Source organism: Martes martes (assembly GCF_963455335.1).
Source record: "Martes martes genome assembly, chromosome: 7".
Lineage (NCBI taxonomy): Eukaryota > Metazoa > Chordata > Mammalia > Carnivora > Mustelidae > Martes > Martes martes.
The window spans coordinates 33,151,826-33,175,825 of record NC_137894.1 but is presented as its reverse complement, the minus strand read 5'-3'; the positions used below and the strand labels follow the sequence as shown (position 1 = coordinate 33,175,825).

The 24,000-nt window shown below is 39.5% G+C and overlaps 1 protein-coding gene across 1 annotated transcript in view; it reads right to left on the bottom strand.

The window, feature by feature from the left end:
- Nucleotides 1-5,538: 5,538 nt before the first annotated feature.
- The window catches only part of MYO9A (myosin IXA), a 276,631-nt gene continuing 258,169 nt past the window's right edge, over nucleotides 5,539-24,000 (bottom strand). Inside the window, exons 41-43 of the mRNA XM_080807816.1 lie at nucleotides 11,933-12,135; nucleotides 9,785-9,927; nucleotides 5,539-8,338 (exon numbers count right to left, since the gene is read on the bottom strand). Of these exons, the coding sequence (XP_080663942.1) occupies nucleotides 7,875-8,338; nucleotides 9,785-9,927; nucleotides 11,933-12,135 (810 nt within the window). The 3' untranslated portion in view covers nucleotides 5,539-7,874. The remainder of the gene's footprint in view (nucleotides 8,339-9,784; nucleotides 9,928-11,932; nucleotides 12,136-24,000) is intronic.

Below are 24,000 nucleotides of genomic sequence, written 5' to 3'. Positions count from 1 at the left end.
TCATGATCCCAGGGTCCTAGGATCGAGCCCGAATCAGGCTCTCTGCTCAGCAGGGAGCCTGCTTCCTCCATTCTCTCTCTGCCTGCCTCTCTGCCTACTTGTGATCTCTGTCTGTCAAATAAATAAATAAAATCTTAAAAAAAAAAAAAGGCTCTCCATTGAAAGACACTGAAGGAATGAGCACGGGCTCTTGTGTTCCACCTGGTTTCCATGTCACGGCAGGGTCCAGGGGCAACAAATCAAGCCCAGCTTCAAAATCTCCCACAGGAGTCAAAACCCGCCTCTCTCCCGATGGGGTCCCACCCCCTGGAGAACCCACAGGCTGTCTCAGTGTTTCCCTTCCTGTCCTTCCTCACCCTTCTATAAACAAGGGTGGGCACATCCAACTCAACGCCAGGCAGCTACAGGCACTTTTTTTTAGAAGGGGAATCTCTATCACTTCTTAAGTCCTTATGGAGAGAAGCTCAGACAAACCTCCTCCTTTGCAAAGGCAGACCCAAAAGACATAGGAGATAATAGTAAAGCAAGAAAGTGAACCTGTGTGGGACTTGAGGATAACCAAGGCAGTGAATGGAGTGCTGAATGGGCATTGTTGTTCAATCCTTGGATTAGCTCTGAGACTGGACCAGTCACTCCCAATGATAAGTGAAAAAAACTGAGGCTTGGAGAGAACCTGAACCCTGGTGTGACTCTACTTAACTCCCCCTAACTCTGGCACTGCCATCCCCCACCTCCCAGAGCCTCCCGCCCCTGGAATGGCTGTCCTCCAAGAAGAAATGCTTGAAGTCAAAAGTAGAAGGTCATGTGAGGAATCTGAAATCCTAGGGGTTTCTTGCCCTTTGGCCTATGTATAAATTCTCCCAGCTCACAGAGATATTGGGCCTTGATGGAAGGATGTGGTTCAGGACACTCTGCTCTAGAAATGACACTAGCTGGGCTGATGCCTGAGGAGGAAAGAGTATGGCAAGTATGGCCCAGCTTGAGCCCTTTCCACTTGAGCACTTAAACTATTCTTTATCTTCTTTATATAGAGATATATAGATACAGATAGAGCGGGGATAGGTGGCAGAGGAAGAGGGAGAGAGAGGGAGAATCCTAAGCAGTCTCCATGCCCAGCAGAGAGCCTGATGCAGGGCTTGATCCCACGACCCTGAGACCACGAATGGAGCCAAAATCAAGAGTCGGACCCCCAACCGACTGTGCCACCCAGGTGCTCCATATTCTTGATCTTCTAAAAGCACCAGACTTGCCTGTTATTCCAGCCAATTAATGTCTATAATGCCATTATACTATCCAGTTCCCTATCAAGAGTTTTCATCCATAAAGTTGAAAGGCCTGCATATAGAAAGCCTGAGCAAAGGCACTGTAGCAAGAAAGAAGGCTGAAATAGAGCCAGATAGGCCCTGGACATCTATCTACTCTATAGTCATGCATCTCAGAACATAGGTGTGCAGAGTGGCCTACTGAAGTTCATGAGCGGGTACTGATCTGGGATGTGTGAGCACAGCAATTCTATACCAGGGGAGATTGTTTGGGATCTCCAGGAGAAAGTCTTGGAGAAATAGACAAGGTACACAGGCAAGATGGCACATTTCTTGCCTGGATTAGCTGCTGCCAACCTGGCATCAATACCACCCCCTTCTAAAGTCTTGTCCTCACTGCAGAGATGCCAGGAACTACATTTCCCAGGATCCTCTTCTCCCCATGGCTCCTTCATGGAAGGCAGGCACTCTCATGCGAGCCTTGGAAGGTCAACGAGGAAGTCATTGCTGTCTGGAGGCAGTTGCAGCCAGCTGTGTGGGAAGGTAGAGATTTCAGGCAGCCTTCTTTGAATTGCAGTAGCTTCCAGAAAGCACTTTGGATCTTTTGGCTTAGGTCTGTTTTGGCTTTCTCGACCTTCTGTGGGAGCTTCCCGGATCTGTGTTTCTCCAGTTCTGCCAGTGTGTATTATTAACCCCCTACTTCCTGTATTATGTCTTCCTCACCTGAAATACACTGAGTGGCTCTTGTGGCTCTTGTTTTCCTAATATGATACAGAGTCATATCTGTATCATATTGATATGTATCAATATGATACAGAGTCATATCTCAGTTGATACTGAGATCAACTAATCTCAGGATTTATTCAATATTTTGCTGTAAATTGGTCCCGTTGACATTCAAATGGGTAACATTGCATTTAGGGTTGTTGCTAGGAGAGGGAATACTGTGAAAGGTTTTTTTGCCCTTAAAGCCAGAAATGTCTTTGGTTATGAAGCACACAGAGACAGTCTCTGTGGACCTATCTGGGCCTTTCTTTTCAACTGCAATTTTCAGATTTGTGAGACAGTCATCCTCTTCCACCCTAAGGGACTATTTGATGGTAGGAAATGCAGACAAAGACCCAAAGATGCCAAGAAGCATTGGGAAGGTTTGTTGATTTGGTTAGCACAGGGGTACATTTTTAAAATGGCATTTCTAGGTTTTACTTGGCCAATTAAAGAAACCTGAAGAAATAATTCACTACCCTTATCGCTTTGACATTAATTTAATGCAAAAATGTAAACAATGCAAAAAAAATGGGAAGATGATCTCAGGATTTTAAAAACTGAATAACTTTCCATTTCACCTGAGACCTAGTTTGGCATTTGGGAACCTCCGATCTCATTCAACTTACTCATCCAATATTTAAGCAAGGGCACCTTTCATTTGGTGCTGGAGATCTAAGAGTCAGCAAGATAGCACATTTCTTGTCTTGGGAAGCTTATATCAAACAGTTGTTATTTATGTGACAGAGAGAGAGTGTGTGAGTGAGTGCACAATCCTATGGGGGGAGCAGCAGAGGGAGAGGGAGAAGCAGGTTTCCCACTGAGCAGGGAGCTCAAACATGGGGCTCAATCCCAGGACCCTCTGATCATGACCTGAGCCAGAGGCAGATGCTCAACAAACTGAGTCACCCAGGTGCCCCTCAAACAGTTTTTTGATGCCATGAATACCGGGCACTGTTGAGAACACATCTAATCCAGCTGAAGGGGGAAGAGGAAATAACTGCCTTTTACGCAGAGACCCGAGAGTCAGTGGGAGTTACACAGAGAAGTAAACCTGAGGAAGAGAGCTCATTTCCAGATGGGAAAACTAACACCCAGAAATAGCTCATGACTTTCCCAAAGTCACACAGCATAGTGGCAGAAAGAAAATGACAACCTAGGGATGAATTAATTCCTGGGCCTCTACTACAGATATTGCTGCTACTTCAGTCTTTTTGGTGAGGATCCTAACCGTAGACTTACTGTCTTCACTGTCCGCCTAGCTCTAGGCTGATTAAAGGAAGTCTTAACACCTGGCAGCTAGCATCTATTACATAAAACGAGTATCTTGAATCTCACTTTCACTTGAATTCAGCTGAGTTCCCATAATTACTGCTTCTGCACTTTGTAAACTTTGGGGCTCAGTCCTTTCCTTAAAAGAAAAATAACCTTAACCAAAGTCACCGCTATTCCTTGGAGTGGGAATGGAGTGAGTTGGGGTGGGAGCCAGGATGGTCAGAAAAAAAACCACACATATTGCTGCTTCTGGAAGCTTTGTTCTTTAATGAGCCATGGAGTGATTTGTTCATCAAGCTGCTTTTGTGTAGCTGTACAGTGCATATTCGGAGTGACACAAACTGCACTTTCTACAGATGATGTTTTGCTCCCCCCCCTCCAACAACAAAAAACAAAAACAAAAACAAAAAAACAACAACCAAAAACCAACCCAAAAGGAAATTACAAAGTGCCTGTTGATTGCATCAGGAATGTAATCAGTTCTGTGGGAGAGATAAATCATTCTTTTTATAGAATTATTGTTAAACTGTAAAATGATATTATATTTCACAGGATATGTCCTTTTACAATACATAGTCTTTTAAAAATTTACACTCAGCATACTTATAAATTACTTTGAATCTATTAAAATAATACAATACTAATTTGTAATCCACACCTTTCCTCTAGTAAATGCAATTACTTGGTTCAAAAGGTGCCAACTTTTATATGACCTAAGAGGGTATTAATAGGCATTAATTATAAATGAATAGCAAGGTGATAAGTGCCTTCATGTGGCGTTTTTGAAAACACTTTTAACCAAGAGACCAATAAGACCTAATAGATCCATCTCCACAATCATTATTTTGCTGTTACCTTTTAACACCAAATCAAATATGGGAGTGGTTCCAGAAAAAAAGTGGTAAAAATTATATGAGGGGCACAGAAAGACTGAGGACTCCCTCAAATGCCAAGGACTTACTACCAAGGCCGGCATTGTGTTACTGGGGGGACAGTGCTGGGGAACTGTCACAAAATTATGGATAGACATAATGCATTTGTCAACACAGAATGATGCATGCCCATTGCCTAGCTCCCCCACCAAGGAGGAAAAAAGAGGAGAGGAGGATGAGGAAAACCATCTGAACTGTTTCTTTTTAAAATTAAAGCTCTCTTAGCTTTGAACACATCCTGAGAATTTCTTCTCTAGTTCACCAAAGTGCTTGTGAAAGGTACACATTCGTTAGTTACAGTTTAAAAATACAAAAACAAAAAAACCCAACATGGCCCAGAGTCACTGAAGTGGGCCTGCAGAACCTTGCTGGACTTCCTCTTTTCAGCATGCTTCTGGGACCCCCTCTTCTCTTCTGTCTTTGACCGTGAAAACCACCCTCTGTCAAGAACACAGAAGTCTCCACTAACCTCCCAGCAGCAGGGTAAGAACTGCAGCTGGTTTCCAAAGCGTGAGAAGGTAGGGGCTCTGGTATTCCATTCCCTGACTTCAGGTCCCTCTGTCTCTTCAAGGCCCGTACTGAGAACTCTGTATCTCCCCTTTGTGTTTCTAGAAGCCCAGAGTAGCAAAGGAATTAAAATGGCAGGAAGTGCATTACAAACTAAGTATGTCACCTCCGTGATCCTTGCTGTTTAAACAAATTTGCTTCACTTCTGATATACAATGTAACCTTAAAATGATACTTCTCTGCTTCTATTACATTTTCCATGATAAGGGATAGCTGGCTTTAATGTGGAGAAGTGCAAATCCAGGCTTTGTTTGGGGCTGGAATGTGTGAAACGAACAGAATTCCTCTGTATTCTGGAGTATGGGCTCCAAATGTGGGGCTGCCCCATTGCTGCCACACAGGGATTTTTGTCTGTAGCATGTGAGATCAAAGAAAAGCAAAGCAGAAGCAATGGGCAGCACAGCTGTGATGTATATGAAGGTTACACATCTTCATCTTAAATGATTATAATACAGCATCACTTTGTGGTGACATAACTTTAACCACAGAGAGGACCAGTTAAGACCATATGGAAGAAGATACAGCACTTGGTTCTGACAGTTTTTAGGAGTTATGGCTTCATCTCTTTGTTAGGCCAACAGTACTTGTTATCCTATGAGAAGCAAAGCTTTCTTTCCTTCAAAGGGAGGGTCCCACACTTGCTCTTCATTCTTAGGATTGTGCGGATCTCTCCCCGCCCCCCCCCCCCAACCCTCCATTCTGGCACTTTGTTAAATGACTAGAAATCCACAAATCTAGCAACCAAAAAACAAGTATTTTTTATTTAATTTTATCCAAATTCAGGTTTCAGGTCCCTGAGAAATATAAAGTCTCTTAACATCCATTGCCTAGTTCTTATAAAGTGGCCAACAGGATTAATTTTTTTTTTCCAACTGCCAAAAACTTATTTTGCAAACAAACAAGGAAAATCTGCAAAAATTTAGAAGGGAGAACATATGCCAAGATGTGTTCTCCAGGCCGTTCCTTGGGGCCAAAGGAAATTATCCAACAAGGGTCATCTCTTTCTCATATGGTATTTACCAATGTTCTGGAGCAAGTAGAGAGTAGTAGAGTCCATGCCCAGCAGGACACTACTCCCCCAGGAATACTGAAACAACCTGTGCAGCCTGGCTTGGGGCCCTGGGGCCCCAGAAGTCCCACTTGGACCTGACCATGCTGAGGGGTTGGGCTTTCCTCTAAGAGATTCTCCAAAGTTTGATTTTTAAAAGGCTTTAACATTTATTATTCCTCAGCATGAACAAGGCGGCAGATGTTTGTGGGATATAAAATCTAACACTTACTCACAACCATCATTCTGGAGATTTAAAAAGATTCCTTTCCCTAGTTCATTTCTGAAACCAAACCAGGGAGAGGTAAGACTCCTGCTACCTTTAGCTGCCACTCAGAATGATGTTCTAAGCCTGACCTCTGGGGCTTGACAATAACCACTGAGGCAGTGACATGAGGTTCAGTGTTGTGTAACAGGAGAGAATCTGTCCTAACAAAGTCTTAACATTTCCACAACTTCAAATTGAAGTATGAAAAGAGAGAATAACCAAAATTCAGGTTACAGATGGTAAAGGCTCTTTTTCAGAACAGTGCATGTGGTAGTTAGACAAGATGCATTTAGTAACTTTAAAAATAAACATTTTCACATACTTATCTCAAGAAAGAGTATCATGTTTCATCTTCCATATATTATAAATAGCAAAAACAGATTTCTAATCCCACAAATGCTAAGAAGCTTAAAATGCTATTATAGCTTAGGTGTAGGGAGACACCCAGTGGTGAAAAAGATGGTCTGATTTTTCCCTCAACCCTGGGATAGTAGCTCTCACCCCTATCCAATGGCTCTTAATCTGTGGGAAGAAATTCCACCAGGAGGAGGGAAGCATAAGGTTAAAAAGAATATGCATACTATACATATATATTTACAGTAAACTTCAGTAACCAGAATATTAACAAAAATAGCTTCAAGTAGTCCTTATTTTTTCATCTATTTAATACTGATGGTCTGAGGAAAAGAAGGTAATAGTTAGATGGTTATATTAAAAACTTTTCTCTTTTATTTTTTTGGCAGCTTTCTGTTAACACTTATTCATGCAGTGTTGTATATGAATGTTTTAGGAGAAGTGATTAGATGGTCACATTACTTGTCTGAGTTTGTGGTGGAAATCCAGCAGCAGATGAACAGGTTCGTATATGATCTTCAGCTTAATCTATACAAAGAGGAAAGCCTGGGTGGATTAGGATGAGACTCTCATGTTTAGGGATCACCATGTCTCTGAGACAGTTAAAAAAAAATTAGAGGAACCTAATCCTAGGACCAGGAAGTCTGAGTATAGTAGGAAAACTGAAACTTCAGCCCATGCAATATATTTGGCAGGAACTAACCAGGAGTGAAACCGGCATTATTATGACACTGAACATCATCAAAAAACAAAACATGTACTCTCTTCTTCATTATGTAACCAGATGTCTGAGACATGCTCTGATGGCTTCATGGAAACAATTACATTTTTACTTTCCCCAGAATATACTATGGAGTATTTCTCAAAAATCTTAAAATAGAGGGCTTAAGCTTTTTGTTTATAAATCCTTGGAAAAAAATTATATTCTACCCCAGCTCCTAACTATCCCAAAATAAACCCAAAGGCTTTTGCTTTCGTGGTTAAGAAAGATTTATATGTTTTCTTCAAATGTCAAAAATCAGTGGTTCCCTCAGGCCCACCATGTTCCCCCCAGTTCAACACCCACCTCTGGGAAGGAAAAGAGGATGGAGGAGAGGCAACTAGGAAGATCTCCACAACTGACCCACATCCCCAGGCCCCCGCTGGCTCTGTTTAGTGAACTCTCCAGTCAAATACAGCAGCCAAGGCACAGCTGGCACCATCCCCAGCAGGCTTCACAGAGGCCTTTCTGTTTCTGCAGGAGGCCCAGGAAATTAGCACACAAGTTCTTGGTTGTATGCTTGGGCGGCAAGAGGCAGGACCACAATTAGGTTGGACTATTGTGGACGAGGGGATGAGAAGAGGCCCCGAAGATGAGATGTGTTTACCACTCTGTAGCCATGAAGGGACACACAGCTGCCAGTTCAGACCATAAACTCATTATTTCCAAAGAGAGCTAGCTGTTGGGTGGAGCTGGAGTCTGGGTCCACAGTTTTCCTGCGGCCAGTCACAACTGTCCCCTCTGGGGTCTCTTTGGTTTTCTGAGGTGAGTTTTTCACATTCTTTAATTTCTGTTTGCCCTTTTCAGGGTTGAAGGTTCCTCTGCTGATGAACTGAGGCCTGTCTTCCAGGGATTTGGTCTGACCGAATGGCCCTTCCATTCCCAGGGCCTCGCCAGCTGAGGCAGCTCGGTAGAAAGGAGATTTAGAATAAATCTGAAATCGTTTTCTGGTCCCATGAGAAGATGCAGTGTTAGATGAACATAAAGTAGAGAATGAAGAGTCTACTGAATCCAAAGAGTCTTGCTGCCTTTTTAGCTGCTTTCGTAACTTGCTTGAAGGTTCAGATTTGCCAGCTGCCTTCAGGGAGCTAAGGACTAAGCTTCTCTCTAATTCAAAAGAAGAGATCAAAGCTCTAAGTGACAATTTCCTCTAAAGCAAATCATCCCATAATAATAGGTTTCACCATTCCCGTGTGATGGGTGGGCTGAGGTCTGAAGCGTCCAGGCTGACCTACTCTGTCCTCAGCCATAACCCGAGAAGTTACCCGTTTCTAAACATATCATATAAGAATCAACCCCAAGAAATCTGGAGTTCGACTACGCCATTAGGAAAGGCCTACAACTGTCACTATCATTTAAAATACTGCCAGGAAGTCATCCATTTCCTCCAGGTTACTTAATTTGTTGGCATGTGGTTGCTGGTAATAATTTCTAATAAACGTTTCTATTTCCTTGGTGTTAGTTGTGATCTCTCCCCTTTCATTTATGATTTTATTAATTTGGGAGACTCAGCCATCAGAAAGGATGAATACCCACCATTTGTATCAACATGGATGGAACCGGAGGGGATTATGCTAAGTGAAATAAGTCAAGCAGAGAAAGACAATTATCATAAGGTTTCACACATATATGGAACATAAGGAATAGCATGGAGGACATTAGGAGAAGGAAGAGAAAAATGAAGGGGAGGAAATCTGAGGGGGAGATGAACCATGAGAGACTATGGACTTTGGGGGAAAAAACGAAGGGTTTCAGAGGGGAGGGGGGGTGAGGGATGGTTTAGCGCAGTGATGGGTATTAAGTAGGGCATGTATTGCATGGAGCACTGGGTGTTATATGCAAACAATGAATCATGGAACACTGTATCAAAAACTAATGATGGGGATGCCTGGGTAGCTCAGTTGGTTAAGCCGCTGCCTTCGGCTCAGGTCAGGATCCCGGGGCCCTGGGATCGAGTCCCACATCAGGCTCCTTGCTCGGCAGGGAGCCTGCTTCTCTCACTGCCTCTGCCTGCCTCTCTGCCTGCTTGTATGTGCTCTCTGTCTCTCTCTCTCTGGCAAAAAATATATATATTAAAAAAAAAACAACAAACCACTAATGATGGTGACTAATACAACATAAAAAAATTAAAAAATAAAATAAAATACTGCCAGGATATGTAGTAATTCTATGTCTCCCTGAGACATGCCACGTAGTTAAATACCTCCTTTGGTATAAGCCCATCTCTCAGCAGGCCCAACTCCTATCAACCACCCTTAGAACATGGATCATGGATCAGTAAGACAACATGTGTTGTAATTATTGGGTTTTCTCTGTGGTAAACAGAGAAGAAAACATTAAGTGGACAAAAAACTGCATTACATTAAATGTTGGGTCTGATGAATAATATATAATGGAAGCTTCACAAAGATCAGTATATTTGAACTCCTTAGGACTTTGTCACCTTCTCCCATAAGGTCAGGCATTCTTGAAAGGAATTCTGTCTTAGCCTGGAATCCGTATTCCTCCCTTGCAAAACAAATCTGGATTCTTTGGTCTAATATGTTCATTTACCTGATTTCTCAGAGATGGCACCTTCAGACTCAATATTCAAATTTTCTGAGCTATCAGCAGTCCCAATGGAGGCCTCAGACTCAAGGGTTTCATCATCAGAAGCACGGGGTTCCAGTACAAGCATCTCAAATGTTAGCTCCTCCCTGTAAGATATAATCAAGAAATCCACTAGTGTTTGATAAGAGGAGGAAGGAAGACAACAGGAAAAAAAAGACTTACGATGAAAGAAATTTAAATAGCAAAACAGTCACATTTCCTACTGTTCCCATCCAAAGTGGTGATAAAGACCCGTAAGCCACAGTAATGATGGAGGCTACAAACACAGTCTGGGATCTATAATAGAGCAAAGAGTGAGCTGGGAAAAGATGCTGCAGCTGTAAGATATTTTGGTAAAATGAACTCTGGGCTGATAACCAGGAGATCAAGGTTCTAAACTCACTCTACACTCATACATAATGCATTGGCAAAGTACTTTCCTCTCCCTGGACCTCAGTGCCCTCATCCACAAAACAAAGAGATGACATGAGATAATCTCTAAGATTCCTTCTAGCTCTTTAACTATTTTCCATGAACTGGCACTAATGATGAAGTAAAACATCATTGATCTTTTCTGTCCTTTGCCTCTTATGCCACCTCCACTCACAGCATTCTCTACTCCTCTTCATCAGGCACCTAACCTCTCAGTTGTGTCCCTTGTTCCCTCAAGTCTTGGACTTGGTTCCTAATCTTGCTTTCTCGCTACTACTTGATGTCACCCTGATCTGTCAGTAAACATCTTCGTAAAGGCTCACCTCAGTACTCTCACACCAAAGTGTCCTTGTGTCTGCTACCTCTAACAATCTTTCCTTCACATTACGTGGGCAATTTCTCCAATGTGCAGATCTTAGAGTTTGTCACTACCTGGAAATATACTAGCTCTGAGTCCCAAACTGTCCACAATTTCCTTATCCTTCCAATTCTTACTCCCTTTCTCATCAAATCTCCTCTTTTCAGAGCCTTCTTAGCTTTGCATCCACTCTACCTAGCTCAAACTATATATTCTCCAATGACATTTTCATCAAAGCTGAGTGAGGTCCTCTTTTCAAATTAGATAGCTAGCCCCTGGTCAAGGTGCACAACCTCTGCCTTATCGTGTTCTGTACAGCTGAGTCCCAGCTGCTTTTTTAGCTTACCAAAATTCTAGAATCACTTCTGACAGGCAAAACGTATTTTAACAGACTCGGATGTCCCCTAATGCATCAATCTCTTAGACCTGGGATCCTGGAACTCAGAAACAAAAATCCCCTTAAAACTTTAGAGCCTTTTTTGTCAGTAAGAACCGATACACAGTACCCTCAAAAAGAACCACAGCATGTCTGTACTATCCCCAAGATGTAGTGTTACCGTTACTTAACCTTGCTCTAGTGATGGCAGAGGGCAGAGAGTTGACTATCTGTCTCTCTCCTAAATTGCCACCAATTTCCCCACCTAGTATCCCAGCACCCACTAAAATTGCTGCCTTACCCTGACCATCCGGTTGGTGGCCCCATGGCTATATTGATCTTCAGATAATAACCTTCTTTAGGGAGTTCTCTTTTTTTGTTTTAAGATTTTAATTATTTATTTGTTAGACAGAGAAAGCAAGCACAAGGAGGGAGAGCAGCTGGCACAAGGGAGAAGCAGGCTCCCCACCCAGCAAGGAGCCCTATGCAGGACTCAAGCTGAAGTCAGACACTTAAGTGACTGAGCCACCAAGGTGTCCCACTTTAGGGAGTTCTGAATGATGACCATTCCTGAAAGGGACTTTTGTCTTAGCCTAGGAATCCTTACTCCTCCTTTTAAAGACCAACCTGTTCAATGAGGCTGATCTCAGACCTGTTCGGAAACCTGGCTAAGACTGACACACCTTATCACAGTCACCAGCACTGTCACTCAAGAAGCTTCAGGTACCCCTGCCCATGGAGCTTCCTTCACTGAGGTGACAACTCTTCACGCTCTTATCTGAGTCCAGGCAACATGTCTTTTTCATCTTTGCATCCCCTGTATTACCGGATATAGTGCTTGATACACAGGGGATATTTAATAAAAAAGGAAAAACCAAGAGAGCACAGATCGCAGAAAATGAAAACAGGTAACGACTGGTGGCTCCCTTTCCTCCCAGAAACTTACTTCTCTTTCTGTAGGTTCTCAATCTGCTCAGTCAGTACCCTCTCCTCTTGCTGCATGGCTGCTTGCTGTTGTTCTGTGATGTCAGTCTCCACAGTGGCTTCACTAGTCAAGGTCTCTTCTGGGACATCAGACATGGAGGGCAACCGGACCACAACAGGAGAGGATGGACTTGGATAGTTTCCTCGACGAAGTCGCCCCTTACCCTGCAAAGAAAAATATGTGTTAGCAGTAAATTGAGTGACTGCATTAGGTGTATGCAGCCTGTTCAGAACAGCAAGTGTACTTCCATCACACGAGGTAAATGGTAGGAATAAATGGAAACATTCTGCAAGCCCTCAGATATTTAGAAGATACTGTCCATCAAACATATTTAGATTAAGTATTTCTTGCAGGAGCACCAGAAAATGGATACTCTGGTAGGTGGCACTGTGGGAACACATTATGCACTGAGAGGAGAGATTCTTCACTTAAATATAAGTTTTGTCTACTCCAAACAAGTATCCATACCTGGCTATTTAAATTTAGTTAAAATTAAATAAATGTAAAATTTTAGTTCTGTATTCAAACTAGTCACATTTCAAGTGCTCAATTGTCACAGGAGGCTAGTGGCTACCATACTATATAGTGGAAGATACAGAACATTTCCATCCACAAAGGTCTGACAGACAATGCCGCTCTGTAACTTTAACCTTGGAATGCACAATCTCTCTAGGAAGACTATAGAAACATGTCCTGAAAAGTCAGTTTCATTAAAAAAAAAAAAAAGTCACTTATATATACAGGATGCTTGTGAGATTCTCTGACAGCACCTCAAGAAATTTCCTTTTTGAGATTAGGGCGGGGGGGGGGGAATCTCATTGCTTTTAATTTAGTTACTTTGTATATGACTTTTGCTTCTGATAATAGCAGACTAGGTACTTCAGATTAAACCTCCTTCTGAGAGCACCTGGACCAAACATAAAAAACCCAAAATAGGGGCACCTGGGGGTCTTAGTGGGTTAAGCCTCTGCCTTCGGCTCAGGTCATGATCTCAGGGTCCTGCGATCGAGCCCCACATCAGGCTCTCTGCTCGGCAGGGAGCCTGCTTCCCCCTCTCTTTCTGCCTGCTGCTCTGCCTACTTGTGATCCCTCTCTCTCTTTCTCTGTCAAATAAATAAATAAATAAAATCTTAAAAAACCAAAACCAAAACCAAAATATTCTTGAAGGCACCAGAGAGCTAGTTAACAAAGCAAACAAAAGAGAGGCTAGTTCAGCATTCAGGGCTAATCTAAATTTAGATGCGGCTGAGAATCTGAGCAGAGTTTCTGACAGACTATAGCAGGGGTTAGCAAACTATGGCTCTGGGCCAAATCTGGCCTTGTGCCTGATTTTGAAAATAAATCTTTACAGAAATACATTCATGCTCATTAATTCACACATTGTCTAGGCTCTTCCGAAAAACAGCTGCAGCACTGATTGTTGCATCAAAGACCGTATGGTCCACAAAGCCTAAAATATTTATTCTCTGGTCCTTTATAGAAAAAGTTTGCCAATCCCTGGGATAGAAATAAAAACTGAGTCCAGACGCACACAAGGGCATGGACTGTTGCCTGGTAAAACTTCCATGCCTGATGCTGAGATCCCCAAGGTTTGCATCCTAAACAAGGGTAAGCTGAAATAAAAGTCTTTGTGGACACTGTAGCCTAGCTTCAAGTCATTTGAATGGTTCTGAAAATTTAAGTCCTAAAACCGGATTAAAGTAACCCCAGATTGCGAGTGCCCTACAACCTGACAGAAAAAAATGAAAACACACTTTGGAGGAAAATCATGTCCTCTCAATCCTCAAAATACTTCTACAAATAGTTTTTCAAATACTATGTATGACACATCATCAAAGGTAACTAAGCACAAAAGGAGACAAGACAATGTAAATGAAAACTAGTGAAAACAATAAAACCCAGAAACTTTCAATGACTCCAGATACTGTGGCTATCAGACAGACTTAAAACAACCATGCCGAAGGAGATAGAAAGACAGAGTTGAAATGGTAGACTGGAAGTTAAGTCCGAAGAAAACAAAGAATCAAGCAGAAAATAATTTTTTTCCTGAAAAAATTAGGAAAAGAAGGTAAAAAGTTAGAAAGGACAAAATAAAAAGATCAACCATACAAAGAAAGAATACCAGAAGAGGAGAGATCCTGTAGAATACTAAAGAGATAATGACAGAGCATTTTTCAAAACCAATTAAATATATCAATCTACTGACTGAAGAAAGCATTCAAACTCTAAGGAAGATAAATAGAAAGAAGTCCACACATAGAAACAACTGCTAAAAATAAAAGGCAAGAGATAATCTTAAGATTTATTTATGACAGACTGAGAAAGTAAGAGCATGAACAGTGGGGAGGGGCAGAGGGAGACACACTGTGATGAGCATGGAGTCTGAGACAGGGCTTGACCCTGAGATCATGACCTGAGCTGAAATCAAGAGTCTGGATGCCTAACCAAGCCACCCAGGCACTCCAAGGTAAGAGGTAATCTTAAAAGTATACCTGCAACAAGGACACAAAATTAATATTCAAAAATATTCAGTTAAAATTCTAAATACTAATAATGAAGTAGGAGAAAGAGAAATTAAGAACACAATTCCATTTCCAACAGCACCTAAAAGAATAAACTACCTGGGAATAAACTTAACCAAAGAGGTGAAAGACCTGTACTCCAAAAACTACGTAATACTGATGAAAGAAAATGAAGATGACACAAACAACTGGAAAATATATTCATGCTCATGGATTGGAAGAATTAATATTGCTAAATGTCCATATCACCCAAAGCAATCTACAGATTCAATGCAATCTCTCTCAAAATAGCAACAGTATTTTTCAAAGAACTAAAACAAATACTAAAATTTCTAGGGAATCATTAAAGACCCTGAATAGCCAAAGCTATCTTGAGAAAGAAGAACAAAACTGGAGGTATCACAATTCCAGATTTCAAGATACTACAAAGCTGCAGTAATAAAAAATAGTATGGTACTTGTACAAAAACAGACACAAAGATCAATGGAACATAACAGAGTCCAGAAATAGACCCATGGTTATATGGTCAATTAATTTACAACAAAGGAAGCAAAAATATATGACAGGGGAAAGACTGTCTCTTCAGCAAATGGTGCTGAGGTAACTAGACAGTTACATGCAAAAGAATGACCTGGACCACTTTCTCACATCAGACACAAAAAATTAACTCAAAATGTATTAAAGACCTAAATGTGAGACCTGAAACCATAAAAACTCCTAGAAGAGAACACAGATAATAATTTCTCTGACATTGGCCATGGCAACATTTTCCCAGATATATCTCCTAAGGTAAGGGAAACAAGAGCAAAAATAAATACTAGGACTAAATCAAAATAAAAAGCCTTTGTATAGTAAAGGAAACCAGCAGCAATACAAAAAAGGCAACCTACTGACTGTGAGAAGATATTTTTAAATCATCTATCCAATAAGGGGTTAATATCCAAAGTATATAAGGAACTTACACAACTCAAAACCAAAAAAACCACACACAACCCAATTAAAAAATGGAAAGAGGACATGAATGGACATTTTTCCAAAGAAGACCTACAGATGGCCTACAGACCATGAAAAAATACTCAAGATCACTCATCATCAGGAAAATGCAAATCGAAACCACAATGAGATATCGTCTTGCTTCTGTCAGAACGGTTAGAATAAAAAGACAAGAAATAACAAGTATTGGCAAGGCTATGGAGAAAAAGGAACCTTCTTACACCAATGGTGGGAATGCAGACTGGTCCAGCCACTTTGGAAAACAGTATGGAGGTTCCTCAAAAACGTAAAAGTAGGACAACCATATGGTCCAGTCATTCCTCTACTGGATATTCATTCAAAGAAAATGAAAACACTAATTTGAAAATATATATGCAACCTTATGTTAATTGCAGCATTAATTTACAAATTACGTAGGCAGCCCAAGTGTGCACTGATTGATAAATGGATAAAAAAGTAATGGAATATATTCAGTCATAAAAAAAGGATGAGATCTTGCCATTTATGACAACATGGATGGAACCAGGGGGTATCTTGCTAAGTGAAAAAGTCAGATAAAGACAAATTCATGATTTCACTTATATGTGGAATCTAAAAAATAAAGCAAATGAATCAACAAAAAGAATCAGATCTTTTAAATGTAGAGAACAAACCAATGGTTGCCAGAGGGAAGGGGGCAAAGGGATGAGTTAAGGGAAGTAGGAGATCCAGGCTTCCAGTTATGGCATGTATAAGTCATAGGGCTAGAAAGTACAGCACAGGGTACCTAGTCAGTGGTACTGTAACTACCTGCAATAGCACTGTGTACACCTGTGGTAAGCACAGCGTAACATATATTTGTTGAATTACTATGCTGTACACATGAAACTAATGTAATATTGCGCGTGTTAACTATACTCGAAAAAATGTTAACTGAGTTATAAAATGGAAAACTACATATACACATGCAACAAAAATAAACTATTCGGTTCAAAGGTTACTTTCCCACAGAAATAATGGAAAGCAAAATATAATAGATGCTATTTTTATAATGATGAAAGGAAAGAAACTGCCAATCTAGAAGTTTACACCAAGCAAAACCACCTTCAAGAATGAAGTTGGGGGGCGCCTGGGTGTCTCAGTGGGTTAAAGCCTCTGCCTTTGGCTCAGGTCGTGATCTCAGGGTCCTGGGATTGAGCCCCACATCGGGCTCTCTGCTCAGCAGGGAGCCTGCTTCCCCTCTCTCTCTGCCTGCCTCTCTGCCTACTTGTGATCCCTCTCTGTCAAATAAATACATAAAATCTTAAAAAAAAATGAAGTTGAAATAAAGATACTTTTAGACAGACTAAGATACAATTATAAATACAATCACCAATACAATTGTACTAAAGGGACATGAAAAATGAAGAGAAGTCGGGGTGATAAATGAAGAACAAGGAAAAGAAAGTATGTGAGTAATTTTGAATGAATACTGACTACATAAAACATAAGAATAATGTATGGATTTAAAGTATACAGATAATTAAAAATAACAAGAGCAACTACATCATATATAATATATAATATAATAATAGCTAAGCATATGTAAGTCCTTATATCATCGAAGATAAAAGTACAAATTAACAGACTTTGATAGTCATAGATTTATGTTGCAATCTTTAGGTTAACTATTCAAAAAAGAGTAAAAAAGTATAAAACTTGCAACTAACAAAAGAAAAAATGGAATAAAAAGTAATCAAAAGAAAAAGGCAAAACAAAACAAAACACAACAAAAACAAAAACAAACCCCAAAAAGGCAATAAAGAAAAGGAACATGTTATCAGGTAGGAATAATAAAACACACAAAATAAAATAGTAGATTTAAATCCCAATATATTAGAGATTACATTAAATGTAAATAGATTAAATGCACTTGTTAAAATCTGAAGACTGTCAGAGTGTCTTAATAAAGAAAACCCAAGTATATGAAATTTGTTAGGGGCACATATAAAACATTAGAATTTAGAAAGCTGCAAGTAAAAAGATGGGAATAAAAGACATAGCATGTTTAATCAAAAGAAAACTGGTGTAGCTAAATAAGTTCCAGGCAAAGTAAACTTTAAGGTAAGAAGTGTTAGTTTGTGATGAAGAGGGATATTTCACAATGACAAAAGCTCAAATTATGAAGAAGGTAGGTTTCCAAATTTGGAAGTACCTAAGAAATGGCTTCTGAAAGTTTAAAGTAACATATTGACAGAAATACTCAAAGAAACAGACAATGCTATAACTACCACAGAAAAAACAAATGTGTGTACACAGTAAAGCAACTTGATATACGTTAAGTGACATAATAGACATATAAAAACTCAATTATCTAACAACTTCAACTTCAGAATATTCTTTTTTTTTTTTTTAAGATTTTATTTATTTATTTGACAGACGGAGATCACAAGTGGGGGGGGGCGGGGCGGGAAGCAGGCTCCCTGCTGAGCAGAGAGCCCGATGCGGGGTCTTGATCCCAGGACCCTGGGACCATGACCTAAGCCAAAGGCAGAGGCTTTAACCCACTGAGCCACCCAGGTGCCCAGAATATTCTTTATTTTAAAACATATACAGTAAGAAAATAAATTTCCAAGCGGTTAAAAAAATTTACCTGACCTTTAAAGTAATTTAAAGTAAGTTTCCTGGTAGTGTCATCACAAAGAGAAAACTAAAAATCTCTATAAATTCAGAAATTAAGAAATAGACTTCAAAATATCCATGGACAGGGACGCCTGGGTGGCTCAGTCAGTTAAGCCACTGCCTTCGGCTCAGGTCATGATCCCAGGGTCCTGGGATTGAATGCCACATCGGGCTCCTTACTCGGCAGGGAGCCTGCTTCTCTCTCTGCCTCTGCCTGCCACTCTGCCTGTTTGTGCGTGCGTGCACACGTTCTCTCTCTCTCTCTCTGACAAATAAATAAATAAAATCTTAAAAAAAAAATAAAGTAAAATATCCATGGACAAAGAAGAAATCACAATGGAAATTAGAAATTATTTTGAACAACAGTATCAAAATATGTGAGATACACTTTAACACTGCCTACCCTAAAGTTACAGCCCTAAATGCACACATTAGAAACAAGAAAGGCTAAAAATTAAAGAGATAAGCACCAATTTCAGGAAACTAGGTAAAGAGTAACAAAGTAGACCAAAGGAGAAAAAAGAAAACAAAGATAAGAGTAAATGAACATTAGAAAAAAAGAGGATCAAAGCCAATATGTAACTTTTTAAAAAGACTAATAAAAAGTTTAAAACCCTGGCAAGACTGATGAAGAAAAATTAAGAATTCACAGATAACCAAAGGCAGGAATGAAAAGAGGGACACTACTATAAATCTTGTAGATAAAAAAGTTAAGAAGCTACTATGAACAACTTTATGTCAGTAAATCTGAAAGTTTATATGAATTGGAGAATTTCTACAAAAATCCAAGTAATTAACACTGTCAAAGAATAAATTTTAAAATGTGAAAAATCTTATAAATTCAATCTACAATTTAAAACTTTTCCAGAAAGAAAACTATGGGCCCAGATGATTTTACTAGCAAACAAGAAGACAAATTCTTTCACAAACGTTTTTTTAAAAAGAACGCTTTCCCAACTCATTTTCAGAGGCCAGCGTTCCCTTGATATCAAGACATAACAAGGATATTAAAAGCACTATTATAATTTTACTCATTACCACAGGTGTAAAAATCCTAAAAACATACTATAAACCTATTCAAGCAATATACAAGATGGATATTACTGTAAGACTAGTTGATTTATTGTGGTAATATGTAAATTATGGTTTAACATTAGAAATGCACTGTGTGTGTGTGTGTGTGTGTGTGTGTGTGGTAATAAAATACATACAGTAACAGCAATTTATAAAATTCAACATAAAATCATAGTAACAACTCTTAAAAAAACAGGAATAAAAGGGAACACACTTAAGAAGCATCTACAAAAATTCTATAGCAAACATCATACTTTGTGGTAGAAGCCTGAAAACTTGCCCACTGAGACTGGAAACATGCCAAGAATGATCACTATCAGTACTTCCTTTCTACAGGATACTGGAGGTTCTAGCTGATGTAAGAAAAAGAAATAAAAGGCAAAAGACTAAAAGACTAAATGAAGCTATCATTATTCATGAACAATATGCCTGTAGAGGTAGAAAATCTACAGAAAGTGAGTTGAAAAAAGGTCATCAGACAAGGAGAAAAGGTGTGTAAGGTCACTACACACAAAACTTTAAAACATTTTTGAGAGGAACTGGTCTATATGGAGAGAGAAATCATGTTCATGGATGGGAACAATATTGTAAAAATGTCAATTCTCCCTAAAGCAATCTATTAGTTCAAAGGAATCTCAGCAAAAATCCCAAGAGAATTTTTGTGAGGCCAATTCATAAAGAGCCAAGAATAATCAAACATGATTGAAGAAGAAGGTAGTAGGATGACTTGTTCCAGCAGATTATTTTTAGAATGCTGTATTAATTAAAAACCCTAGTATTGGTACAAATTCAAAACAGAGAGCACAGAAACAGATCAATGCACATATAGACTCTTGATTTATAATAAAAGGGGAACTTCATGACAGTATGGAAAGAATTTTTTAATTAATTATTTTTATTTTATTATTTTATTTTTATTTTTATATTTTTAAAGATTTTATTTATTTATTTGACACAGAGAGAGACATCACAAGTGGCCAGAGAGGCAGGCAGAGAGAGAGGGGGAAGCAGGCTCCCTGCTGAGCAAGGAGCCCGATGCGGGGCTCGATCCCAGGACTCTGAGATCATGACCTGAGCCAAAGGCAGAGGATTAACCCACTGAGCAACCCAGGCGCCCCTATTGTTATTATTTTAGAACAAAACAGCAAGCAAGCAGGGTTGGGGAGGCAGTTTGGGGGTGAGAGAGAGAGATAATCTTAAGCAGCCTCCTGACAAGGTGCAGAGCCCAATGTGGGGCTAGATCTGACGACTCTAAGCTGAAATCAAGGAGTCAGACGCTTAACTGACTGAGCCACCCAGGCACTCCAAGAATATTTTTTAAATAAATGGTTCTGGAAAAACTGGATATCCATGTGGAAATATAAAGATCACTGCCTAAAAGGTGAGGGAAGCATTCAAGAGTAAAGGGAAGAGACTACACACCTGACAGCCAAAGGCAATGCATGGTCCTTGAAGATTTTATTTATTTATTTGACAGAGAGAGAGATCACAAGTAGGTGGAGAAGCAGGCAGAGAGGAGGAAGCAGGCTCCCCGCTGAGCAGAGAGCCCGAGGTAGGGCTCGATCCCAGGACCCTGGGATCATGACCTGAGCCGAAGGCAGAGGCTTAACCCACTGAGCCACCCAGGCGCCCCAACCAGACACTGGTTTAAAGAAAATCACTATAAAGGATACTTGGTGAAACTTTAATATGGACTGTGTATTATATAACAGTCTTATGTCAATGTCACATTTCATGATCGTCAACTACACTGGGTGTGGTTAAATAGAATGCCTTTGGTCTTATGATATACATGCTGAGGTATTTAGGGGTAAACTGTCATAAACTCTGAAATGGTTCAGAAAAAAAAAAGCGAGAGAAAGGCACACATGACAAAATATTAACATTTGTTGTATCTAGGTGAAGGTACATGGGTATTCATTGTACTAGTCTTGCAACTTTTCTAAATGTTTAAGTTGTTAAAAATAATAAACTGGAGGGGCACTTGGGTGGATCAGTCAGTTAAGCAACTGCCTTCAGCTCAGGACATGATCTCCAGGTCCTGGGATTGAGCCCTGCTTTGAGGTCCCTGCTCAGTAGGGAGTCTGCTTCTCCCTCTCCCCGTGCCCCTCCCCCTGCTCATGTTCTTTCTCAAATAAATAAAATCTTAAAAAAAACAAAAAAAACAAAAAAACCCCCAAAGATCACTGCCTTCATTTTATCACATACAAAAACTGTCTCCAGGTGTACTGGATACCTAAATATCAAAGGCAAAGCAATAAAGTTTTTAAAAGATAATAAAGATCTTTATAACCTTGGGTAGTAAAAAAAATTCTTACACATGATCCTAAAAGTAAAGAGTGATAAATTAGACTACATTAAAATTAAGAATCTCTGCTAATCAAAAGATATCTTTAAAACAGGGTGATGGGTATTGAGGAAGGCACATGTTGTGTTGAGCACTGGGTGTTATAAATAACTAAAGAATCACTGAACACTACATCAAAAACTAATGGCATATTATACAGTGGCTAATTGAACATAAAAAAAAGATACATTTAAGAGTGGAAGAAAAAAATCTAAACAGGAGTAACCAGAATTCATAAAGAACTTCAAATCAAACAAAAACAGGCAACCCAATTAGAAAAATGGGCCAGGGATGTGAACAGGTCCTTCCCAAAAGAGGATGGCCAAATGGCCAATACGCTTACGGAATAAGCACATTAGAGTCACAGCATAAAAATGCAAATTAAACCACTCTGACACACCCATTAAAATGGCTAAAATGAAGGAATCTGGCAACATATGTAGTGGAGTAGAACAACTGGGAACCCTTCCTCATACACTGCTAGTATGTACAACCATGTTGGAAAAAAGTTCACTATTATGTAACGTTGATGATATATGTATCTGTGACCCAGTAATTCCACTCCTATGTCTTATCAACAAAAATATGTGCATGTGTCCATCAAAAATCCATGTATCAGAATGTTCATAGAAGCATTATTCATAATTCCCCAAAACATAAGCCAAAAGTCCTTCAACACTAGAATGGATACATTGTGGTATACGTATATACTGCGATACTACAGCGTTAACGACGATGAGCTATAACTAACCACAACAAACAATATGGATAAGTCTTACACACATAACACCGAGCAAATTAAGTCAAATCGAAAACAAGTTACATGATTATTCCATTTTTAAAGTCCCAAAACAGGTAAAACAAAACTCTAGTGTTCAGAGATACATACATACATACAACAAATAAAACAGACTAAGTGATTAACATAAAACTCAGGTTATTGCTTATGCTGGGAGGGAGAAGGGATTGTGTTTGGAAAGAGAAAGAGGAGAGCCTCTGGGGGTGCTAGCAATGTTCTATTTCTTGACCTAAGGGTGGTATTTAGATAGTTCCTTTATAACTCATTAAGATATGTATGTATGCTGCTGTGCTTTTTCTATATGAACTTCACAGTAAAAAAGATATTTTAAGAGGTCCTTTTCAAAGTTAGCTATTTATGCCAGTATGCTGATATCTTTCGAACAGCATGGGAAAATAAACTGACAGATTTCTGAGTTGATTTTGGGAAGAAAGAAGGAAGATATGCTATCTCAGAAACAGAAACCTGAAAGGTTTCACCTGAAAAAAAAAAAAAAAAAGGCTTCACCTGAAAAAGGTGGAAGTGGAGGGCAGCTCCAAGGGCATTCAGGCTAACCCTTCCAAATTCATGCATTCTAAAACACACAGCAGGATGAAAATCAAGAGAATTACAAGATTGCTATTCCACTTTCAGTTCTGAGTTCAGAAAGCAGATGATATATTAAGAAAAAGGCCTTTGAAATAGAAGATCAGTCTGCAAATTTAACAAAGGATGCCTCAGAAGAAGATGGCACTGTGGAACTGAGGAAGAGAACAGGATTTGGAGTTAGTATCAACACAGAATGTCCATTATGACCGATCACAATCACATAAATTTCAGGACATCTTGATATTGACTATTTTAATGAAGCCAAATAAATGACTAAAACTTTATGTAATACATGTAATATAAAAGCCTCAGGGAGCTGGAAAAATCGGAACTGATTCCACTACACACTTACCAGTATTCAATAGAAGAGTTGCCTTTGTTTAGCATTCATAATCATCATTGAGCCAACTAAGTAGTTCACCACCGGTTAGCTCAGAATTACATAAGAGAGTGAAGAAAATCAAACAGGCTATTCAGGCCTAAGTTCTAATCAGCATTAAACAAAGATGAGGGAAAAGGTGAACCCTCTACATCTCAGTTATCTTACAAGGTCAAAGGAAGTACTTTTTAAAGTTGATTACATAGAGCTTTTAGATACATGGAAATGGAAAATTGCTCATGTGTGTTAAAACCTGGACATAAATTTGTATATTGTAGGGTTTTTTTTTTAAATCTGCAAACAAACCGTGCTCGCTTCGGCAGCACATATACTAAATCTGCAAACAAACCAAATTATTAACATTAGTTTGAGTGGAATAATATCCTTTATTCTCTACACTTCTCTGTACTTTCAAACTTCCCCAAAGTCAGCATGACTTTTTTTTTTTTAATGTAACTTTTTCTTTTCCAGACCAATGTTCACTTACATATTCTCTTTTAGTGGTTTTATTCATAACTGGTTTTCTACCATCTATGCAAAAGTCAACAGAGTGAAAAGGGCAAATATTTTCTTGGCATTATAATAAAAATACATTTGACCTCATGAACTCTCTGAAGAGTCAAGAGTTAACACGTTGAGCAGTGGTTGGTGAATCCTTTGTTCATTTTTCACTAGGTAGGAGGTCTT